The sequence below is a fragment of the Mycetomoellerius zeteki genome, unplaced genomic scaffold (genome assembly GCF_001594055.1).
Source record: "Mycetomoellerius zeteki isolate Tzet28-1 unplaced genomic scaffold, Tzet1.0 scaffold1081, whole genome shotgun sequence".
Taxonomy (NCBI): domain Eukaryota; kingdom Metazoa; phylum Arthropoda; class Insecta; order Hymenoptera; family Formicidae; genus Mycetomoellerius; species Mycetomoellerius zeteki.
In genome coordinates, this window is record NW_017255998.1 from 5,798 (window position 1) to 16,536 (window position 10,739).

Here is a 10,739-nt window from a genome sequence, read left to right on the forward strand (position 1 = left end):
AAAAATGACTCAGGACTTTTCTACTTGGATTTTCGTTCTTTACCTCATGGTATATTCCATATACGTTTTTTTAGTTACACCCTGTATATACTATAAATGTATTTGCATATATACTATATTTGTAGTCTTTCGAACTGCACGCCGAATTGTTTCCGGACTATAAACGCAATTAAACTACTATAGTAATCTCGCGAATTAAATTGACAAGCAATTTTAATAATTTTGATGCTCAATCAGGCATCATATATCTTAATATTTAATAAATATTTAGTTGACAATATTCAACTAAATATTTATTAAAATTGACTATATTTTTCGCAGTGTACTGTGTAAATAAATATATGCATATGTATATCTATTAGTCAACATCGATGCATATGCAAGATGAAGTTTCAAATACGTTATATTATACATACTCAATAAAAAATTTTTTCATATATAAGGATGATTCATAGGAGGAAGAATTTAGAATAACCGAATAAGTGATAATATTGATCATTTTAAGCAAAAATATTCGTATGAATATGTGTCCTATTCTAAATTACGGTTTCCGAGATAATTGGAATTTAACACAATATTGTTACACCTATTGACTGCTGTTTGAAAATATGACCAAAGCGGATAATAGAAAGTTTTCCATAGATCAAGAACGTTTCTGAGATGGTATCATTATCGATAAATAAATCTAAAAACATAGCACAAGTGCACAGACGAATTAATAAACTAAATAAGTTCATCAAAGCCTAAAAAGACAAGAACAATCTCTCTAAAAAAAATAATAAGATTTAAAAACTGTATGGAATACAATATTTACTGTAGGAATGCAATACTTTTACACTGAGTAGGAAACAACTTAAAATTAGAATCGGTAAAATCGTTATTGGTAAGCATATAATCTTGAATTTAACCACGCACCTTTGATTGAGAAAATTGCAAGATACTTGATGTGGAATCAAATTATTATACAAAAAGAGATCCTTTCAGATATGATCATATAAAAAAAGTAATAGATAGATTAAATTATAATACCAATATAGAATTCTTAGATGATTGTTATTTCAATATCCTTGACAGATTCGCACAAATCTCTTGAAAATATTAGTTGTTGATTATCTTATCTTTCCATGTGCTGTGTTTTTCTCTCGCTATTTATCATTATTATTAAAGCTTCATTTGCTGGAAAGACGTCGTGCAGGAAACACATATCATATAAATTGATATTGTTACGCCTCAGCTCGCACCGTTATCTTTAAGGTATTAGCTTTACTTTATTTTTGGTAGAATATACGACTATTCAACTAAACGTGTGGTATACTCGCAGATTATTATATTTACAATAAAATAATTGTTAATGTGGCTCAATTAGAATAAATCAATAAATAAAAGAAGGGCAACGAGCTAATTATACTGTAAGATATTTAATAATCACGCATTTGAGGCTTCCACGGTTATCTTCTTCGATTATATTAGATATTTAATAATCGTACATATACAAACGTTTCGACGCCGATCGGGTTATTTTCAATGTAAAACAACAAAACATTATTACATAAATTATCGGAAATTTTCGGTCACATTATAATGTCCAGTATGCGGTCCATATTTAAAATATCTTAAAGGTGATCTCATCTCACTTTTCACAATTCTTAAATTGTCTTAATGATGTAAGTTAGATGCTGAGAAGAAAACGCAATTAACAAAGTTATGTTTAATAAAAAATAAGACATAATATTGTTGGATATATCCTCGACGATGTACGTTAAGAATTGTGAAAAGTGAGATGAGATCACCTTTAAGATATTTTAAATATGGACCGCATACTGGACATTATAATGTGACCGAAAATTTCCGATAATTTATGTAATAATGTTTTGTTGTTTTACATTGAAAATGACCCGATCAGTGTCGAAACGTTTGTATATGTACGATTATTAAATATCTTACAGTATAATTGGCTCATTGCCCTTCTTTTATTTATTGATTACATTTAATTAAGGAACTTGTAAATGAATAAATCACTAACGAATGGTATAAGTTTCACGTTACACGCATGTTATACCTACACGAAATTTGGTAATAAACAGAAAATCCATTACTTAACAAGGCTTATTAAATACAAACAATAAATGTAAGGAGCATGCAGCTACCTGCGTGTGGCTACATGCTTCTTGTATTTATTGTTTGTATTTAATGAGCCATTTTTAAATTTATAATTTTTATTTAAGCCATGAAAAATATACTGTAGAATAATGATGCCAAAGCTCTTTGAATCAATTGATATATATTTATTGACACTTTCTTTCTATTATTACTCAAACATTAATAATATCGTAATTTTAAAAATACTGATGAAACATTACTTCTGTTTGACTTGAAATTACATAATGAAGTCCTTATTTGTAACCTTGTTTGTTTGTATATATTTAATAAAATATATTTAATAGTTCTTTTACATGTAATGATAAGAGAGACCTCAACTATATAAATTGTCTACAATTTACTTATCCATTTATCGGTTATCCTATTTGAATACTCATGTCATTCAAACGCAGAAATATATTTCGTAAAATTTTATATAACTTCTTCGAATATAAAAACTTGATCGTATTTGAAAATCCAAGCATGAATATAATTAACAAAATAAAATTATTTTAGAGCTTTCTTTCTTAACAAAGGTGTGTATGAAACAACAGACAAATGAGAGCTATTACATGGTTTATAGTGTAATTTGTTTAATTATTTTTTACGATTTATACAAAAATTTAAGCAATTGTAGACGTTTCGGCTGCATTCTATTCAGCCATCTTCAGGATAATAAATACATTAATTAAAAATTAAAGATAAAAAATATAAAAATTGAGGAATAAAGACGCCTTCCCATCGAACTTGAGTGATTCGATCAACATTTCAGTTTTTTTGAACTCCTCTCTCTTTCTCAGTTTTTTAGCTGGTAAGATCTAGATACCATCAAGAGAATCTTTCTTTTATTATCAACATTTTCTTGAATAATAACTATTTTTAAGATTCATTTTTGACGTAATAACATTAAGATCGAAAAAACTTTTCAATAAACTAATAAAAAACGAATATGATGGAAATACTGAAAATGGTGATTTAAAAAGGTGGTTTACAATTCCATATATCCCTAACATATCGGAGAAATTTATTAACATTGTCAATGAGTTTAATTTCAAATTATCATTTTTCAGTCTTAATAAGTTAAGAAAGATATTAGTCAAGGCTCAGAAAGAGCCTATTCTTCCGTTACTGAATAACAAAAATGTAGTTTATAAAATATCATGTAAAAATTATGACGCAACCTATGTGGGACAGACTAAAAAAAAATTTAATACGAGGATCTCTGAACACAAGAATCAATTTAAAAATATTAACGCTACGAATAAATCATTGCCGAGCATGGGTTTTGTCACAATCACGAAATTGATTAGGAGAACGTGAATGTGTTAAGCCTTATGTCCACGGTGTTAGAAATCGGTCCGACATCTCGGATGGAGAAAGAATTGACCAATCGCATTGGTCATGTGATCAAAGTGTTCAAATATAATTTGTTAATTCTTTCTCTGTCGGAAATCTCGGACCGATTTCTAGCATCGTGGACACAATTTAAAGCTTTAGATAGAAAGGTTTCTAGTAAAAAGACTAATTTCTGAAATGATATACATAAAGTTACAAAACAATGCAATTAATCTACAGACGGACACAGAATTTTTTCATTATGAATATGTTTCGTTCTTCAATCAGTTCTAACAATCAGATGTTTTTAAAATAGAACGCACAATTATTGTAATATATATTTTCATGTAGTGGTTTTACAGCTTATTTATATTGTATTTAACAGCTTATTTATTGTACTTTAATGTTACCTTGATCAAAACATTATTCAATGCTTAATATTAGATTTATTGTATATCACATCTTATTAATTGTATTTTAACGTTACTGTGTTTTTAAAATAGAACGCACAATTATTGTAATATATATTTATATGTAGGGGTTTTACAGTTTATTTATTGTATTTTAACATTACCTTGACTAAAACATTATTCAATGCTTGATATCAGAAAGTATATATACACCGACGAAGACGTGCAGGTCACAGTATTCTGAACAGAATAGAGTTGCACTCTTCTTGTTAGAATTGGTGAGTTATTAAAAAATAGTAACACACACAACACACATACAATCTCATAGAACTAAATAATAGAACTTCATATACATCTTACCAGCCAAAAAACTGAGAAAGAGAGGAATTCAAAAAATTGAAATGTTGAATCATTCATTTCAATGGGAAGGCGTCTTCATTCCTCAATTCTTATATTTTTTGTCTTTAATTTTTAATCAATATATTTATTATCCTGAAGATGGCTGAAAAGAATGCAGCCGAAACGTCGACAATTTTTTGTATAAATCGTGAAAAATAATTAATTAAACAAATTATACACTACTAAGAACCGTGTAATAGTTTTCATTTGCCCGTTATTTCATACACATTTATGAATATAATTTCATGACATTTTTACTCAAATATTTACTGAATGCCTGAAAATACTCGTTTGCTTATAGATATTTCTTCATATTTTTTATTAACGATGGAGCATTAATAGATGGTTACAATAGTCTACATTATTATCATTTCTATCACTACTATCATTTAATATCATCTATTTAAATTCAATTATGTCTTAAAATATATGAAAGATATTATGTCGAGCTGCTGCAGCTATCACGAGAAAAATATCTACTAATTTTGATATTTCAATCCACTGTGTATCGTTGTGTCATTGCAGTACTTGCTGCTGATTGACAATGTGTTATGTTCTTTTTATTTTTTAAAAATGCAACAGAATTAGAGAATTCAAAGCGAATTGGAGTACAGAGCGATTATATAAGCGCAAGTTATGTGAAAGCATAAACTTATTTTTTTTACTTTATAAAAAAGAAGATTTCATCTTTATTCTAAGTTGGAGTCAATTCGTAAAATAAATTTCTATTGTAGTCACATACGTAAATTAATCTAAATTTATTATAATCTTTGGCATGCCCATAGGATCTCCGTTATCTCCAATTTTAGCGAATTTAGTCGTTCAAGATTTGGAAAAAAATGTATTTTCTAAAATAAATATAAACATACCAATTTATTATCGTTATGTGGATGATATCTTATTGGCAGCTCCAGACAATCAGATTGATATAATACTAGACAAATTCAATTCTTATCATGATAGACTAAAGTTTATGGTGGAGCATGAAGAGAACAATTTCATAAACTTCCTAGATGTCAAAGTAATTACAAATAATGGTCGCATCAAATTTGACATATACAAAAAACCTACAAACTCGGGGAGATATCTCAACTATATGTCAAATCATTCAATTCAACATAAGAGAAGTGTGATAATAGGCCAGTTAGATAGGATTCTTTTTCTTTCGCATCCGGAATTCCATAAAAATAACATAGTATCCATGATAGACACTCTAATATTAAATAATTATCCGTTAGACATAATATTTTCCACAATTAATAATCGAATCAAAAAATTATCTATTAGAAAAGATGTACATAAAAATAATTTTAACAACAATAACGAATTGAATGAACTCAATAAGAAAAAATATTTCACAATTCCATTCATAAATAAAAATTCTGATAAATTTAGCAATATAGCTTCAAAAAATAACTTTAAAATTTCATACAAACCGATAAATAGATTTATAAAATCAGGGAAAGATAAACTGGAGAAAATGGATCAATGCAATGTTGTTTATAAAATATGCTGCCTGGACTGCAACGCCTCTTATGTTGGACAAACTAAAAGAAAAGCTAAAACAAGAATCAAAGAACACAAATCCAATATAAAAAGATCCAATGATGCACTCACAATATTATCTCAACATCAAATTGATAAAAATCATAAAATAAATTGGGAGAACATTAAAATACTGGATATAGAACCGTATTTTCAAAAAAGAATGACGTCAGAAATGATTCATATTAAAAAAATAAATGGTATGAATAAACAAAGCGACACCGAAAAATTACCAGAAATCTACTTTCCTTTACTGAACATACCTTCCCTCCCTTAACATCAACTTTACCCTCTCCCTTACAAAATAGTTAATTTAAGGCAGTATATCATGATGAGAAGCGGTAGTACACAAAGAAATTCTGTGATAACATGTCATCCACTGTTGCTAATAAACATTCACAAATCTACAAGAACACAGGTATTATATTGATAGAAAAGATAATTTAAAATAATTAAGTCTAACTAGTACGCGAATTATAGAATCTGGAAATTTTGTGGACTAGTATATCATTGTGGAACATGAAAATTATATTGGAAAAAAACACAACGGTGTAAAATTGAAATTTAACGATTGACGCACACGGACACTTAAAGAGGATGAAACTTAATTTTTAAATTTATGTTAATCTGCGCTAGCTATACTTATATACTAATGATGACCCAATTAGTAGGTCGAAACGTTTATTAATTTATTCACTTATTAATTGAATGTGATTGCATTGACTTCGAAAGAGATCTCGCTGACGACATCGAGCGCTCATGGTGTATGCCTTTTGACTTTATTATTATTTTTAATCTAAATTGTAGTCAGCATATTAAAAATTAGAATTTAATTAGTCAGCGTCGATGCATGATGCAATCCATCGGTATTTGAACGTAAATTAAATCTAAATTGTAGTCAGCATATTAAAAATTAGAATTTAATTAGTCAGCGTCGATGCATGATGCAATCCATCGGTATTTGAACGTAAATTAAAGGGGATTTTACCATTGCACGCGCATTTTTTTTGTAAAACTTTTTACGTTATTTAGTGTTATTTCAGTTCAAATAAAACACCTTGTATACGGCATTTGTGCTATTATACATATATGATATATCTAATTATATTTTTAATTATATCAATTCTCAACATATTAATTTACAACAATTACACAGTTTCGACATATGAATCGTCATGTAATTAATAATGGCACGACATACGAGTATAAGTATCTCTTCTCTTACTCGTTTATTTCCTTGGCGGTTAACAAAAAACAAAAACGGCCAACAGCGATCTATCAACTTTCTGTGAATCAAACTACATGAATCTTGTTCTTATTTTTATTTTTCATCAAAGCTATATATTTTGCAGATAATAGTTCGCAAAAGATCTGCTTTCTCACTCATTAATGATGCAGTTGACCACAATCGCATCATTTCTTATATTATTCTGCGGCCTTTTTCGTACGATAGCGGTCACGACTGTTACAAGCGACGACTATGATACGGTAAACATACTTTATCTTACCTTTGAAATAAATATTAAAATCTTTACTCTTTTAATTTGCCCAATTTTTAATGTAATAAGCACACTACAAATGTTTTCAGACAAATCGTTGCGCATTTTTTCAAAATCGATTAGTAAACTCCGCAAAATTACATCTCTGATAATAACTTTTTGTAGTTCTACATCAAATTAGACATAATGTCCTACATGTAGTTTTCCAAGTGTTCATACCAGTCAATTAAAGTCATTTATATTAAATTTATGAAATTTCCAAAACTATGTTTTCGAAATTTCTATAAATTTAATAAATGTTTTTCATTTATATTAAACTTGTCGATTATGGTAGATGAAATGAAGAATAAAACATTGATCATTACTCGTTTAACTTAAAGAGAAATAATTTAGATTAAAGAGAAATAATTTAGATACTGCAAATAAATAATAATAGTTTTAATTAGATATGTAATATAGCATCTACATCTTTTTTTGTCTTAAGATAATTTCAAATATTTATTGATTTATTAATTTTTTTAAGCATAGGCATAATAGATATAAACTGCGCATTATTTGATCACAGAGCATATTTGTGTTTCTTTAGGAAGATAACGCAATATATTGCGTTATATATGGATCGTATTAATTATTATTTCTCTTCAACTCAATACTTTAATTAGAGAAAGAATGAGCCGTACGAATCAAATTACCTCACTCTTTCTAAACTAATAATGACAATTTTATAGAAGTGAGCAATCTATACTTATTATGTCTATGATTTTAAGTAACATACAATATTTGAAAGAATATACTATTTTTGTGTACTCTTACAGACTCTTTTTTGCAGATGACGGTTAATGATGCATCAGTAAACGGAAGTTGGTATACGTCTTAAATTATATGTCTAAATTAATTTAGAGTATACTCTTAAGAATTATCATCGATCGCATTTTCATAAAAAAAATAGCGCATTTCTCTCTGAAGATTTATAATTTATAGTTACCAATGCTGTAATATCAATTTTTATATGGAAATGTTTCGCGAGATTATTACTTATTATATTTGCTGTATTCTCCTTAACGCCATAAATCATCAATATCTTCATTTTTCTATCATATTTAACTAATTGTTATGTTTTCAATTTCACTTACATGACACATGTGTTAAATTTACATACCATAAACGAAATAAACTTCAAAAGACAATTTTTACATTAATAATTTTGCAGGCAAATCAACTTCATGTATCTTAGGCGTTAAATATGTCTCAATAGCCTTATATACGAGGTAAAGTGAGCTTAAGTACGAGCTATATACGAGCTTAAGTGAGTATCCATTATTAACTTATTTCTCATACCGCTTAAATGTTCGCATTTTTACAGCAATATTCCTAATGGAAAATTTGTCCAAGTAAACGAATCCTGTAATTTTTTAAATTCCTCGACACCGGTTTTTTTCATGACTCATGGATTTATTGCAAATTATTCCAATTATAACTTATCTGTTGTTACTTCCCAATTGTTAAAGGTAAATATTTTTTATATTTAAAAATTAAAACGCAGAATTTTTTCCCTGTAATTTCAAAATCTTACGCATTGTACAAATAATATAAAAATATTGTAAGATTTACAATAAAAGTATTAAGTGAAACAATTTCTTTTCTCTGTAGAAACATTGTGCAGTATTTTCGCTAGATTGGTCTGACGCAGCGTGTTATAACGATCCAGCAGCCATAAATCTGCTAGAATATCCTTTCGCAGTACATAACACTCACGAAGTTGGTAATTATTTGGCAAGGTATGGCTATTTCGTGATGTTATGTCGAATTGAATAAAAAAAAATGTGTAACGAATATAAATTCAAATTCAAATAATTCTTATTGAGATTTAAATAATTTTCTAAATACTATAATAATACAGTAATAAAATTAAGTAATACCGATGATCAACATTATATATAACATGTAAAATAAATGTAGCACCTATTGAAGTTTAGCTTTGTACATTTATATATATATTGACAAAAGTAATGATAATCAAGAGATAACGTTAAACTGAATAAGAAACGCGACGTTTTTTGGTTCATAGCATAAAATTTCTCTTTTAGCTATATCAAATCAATATGCGATACATGCAGCGTTCCGTTAAAGAACATCGTACTTATAGGCCATAGTCTTGGTGCACATATAAGTAGCTTCGCCGCAAAGAACCTTCAGACATCGGGTTACGGCAAAGTTACGCTTCTCATTGGTTCCGATCCCGCGGGTCCTCTTTTCATGCTTAATAATTGCGAGCATAGATTTTGTGACACAGACGCCGAACGTGTCATAGCTCTTCACACATCTGCTCTCGGATTACAGAAATCTCTAGGTCATCTCGATTTGTGGTTCAATAACGGATTAAGCCAACCAGCATGTGGTGGTAATTATTACATTTAACTTAAAAATAAATTAATCAGAGGAAAAACGTTACAAAAACAACAGCTAACAGAAACTAATTATAAATGAAATAAATTTTTGTTTCAGATTGGTTCTTCGGTACTGTGAACCTCAACTGCTCGCATAATATAGCCATCGCATATCTATGTAATACGTTGTTTCATGATTGCAAATATACTGGTGTTTCTATATCGTAAGTTCGCTTTTTTAATAATAAAACTAATAACATTTTTTTAATCTGGAGTTTAAAGTCTAAGTTTAAACTTAGATCAATCCAACTTTTGTAAATATTTGGGTTTAAAAACTTTATCATATCAAATTTAACACTTCTATTAGATAAAAGCTGCATTAATTGTTATAACCATATGTACATTATTTATTTTTATTTTTTTTCAGACCCAGAACAATCCCGTTTCTCAAGTATGTATAAATAAAAAAAATCTTTTTCTTGGTCTTGTTTCTTGTTTTGCGATTATTGTATTTTTTATCATAACTAGGCATTTTTGCAGTATTCTGCCCGGTTGTTCTTCCGACGAAACTGACTGTATTGTCGTGGATCATAGGATATTCGATCGTAACTATGCCACAGAAGGAGACTACTGTGTTTCTGTTACATTAGAATATCCCTACTGTACAAAGGATCTTCCTGTTTGTCGAAAATAAATTGAGACGAATTCGACACTTCAATTCAATTATAGTGAAAATGAAGTTCTACAATTTTCACTCAATAAATGTGATTATAGACTGAGTTGTATAATTAATAAGTATAATTAGATTGAATTGCATTTATTTAGCATCATTATTGTTAAAATCTTTACTGTTACTGATGAAAAGAAATTAAGCATTGCAATGTACAAAGTTTAATAGAAGAATTAATAGATGGAAATCGATTAAAAATGCGAAAAAGATAAAAAAGACATTAGATTGTATCGTATTTCTCGATTTCCTTTTTGAATTAAAATAATTAAGTTATACAGGGTGTTTCCAAATTAAA

At 28.3% G+C, this 10,739-nt stretch overlaps 1 protein-coding gene across 2 annotated transcripts; it reads left to right on the forward strand.

Moving 5' to 3' along the window:
- Positions 1 to 1,180: 1,180 nt before the first annotated feature.
- LOC108725461 (phospholipase A1) lies at positions 1,181 to 10,408 on the forward strand. Of its 2 annotated transcripts, none has more exons than XM_018452487.1 (10): positions 1,181 to 1,254; positions 7,181 to 7,316; positions 8,157 to 8,187; positions 8,538 to 8,595; positions 8,691 to 8,835; positions 8,978 to 9,105; positions 9,415 to 9,728; positions 9,833 to 9,938; positions 10,142 to 10,165; positions 10,255 to 10,408. In XM_018452487.1, exons 2-10 carry the CDS (start codon positions 7,218 to 7,220, stop codon positions 10,406 to 10,408), a joined length of 1,059 nt encoding a protein of 352 aa, XP_018307989.1. In that variant the 5' UTR covers positions 1,181 to 1,254; positions 7,181 to 7,217. The 2 variants fall into 2 exon arrangements, with proteins under 2 accessions (XP_018307989.1, XP_018307997.1); XM_018452495.1 differs by lacking the exon at positions 1,181 to 1,254 and adding an exon at positions 4,138 to 4,162.
- Positions 10,409 to 10,739: the final 331 nt, after the last annotated feature.

Coding starts and splice junctions, on each gene's coding strand:
- LOC108725461 (XM_018452487.1), top strand. CDS start 7,218: ATGATGCAGTTGACCACAATCGCATCATTTCTTATATTATTCTGCGGC. Junction 9,106..9,414: donor GTTGGTAATTATTTGGCAAG/GTATGGCTATTT, acceptor TTTCTCTTTTAG/CTATATCAAATCAATATGCG. Junction 9,939..10,141: donor TATACTGGTGTTTCTATATC/GTAAGTTCGCTT, acceptor ATTTTTTTTCAG/ACCCAGAACAATCCCGTTTC.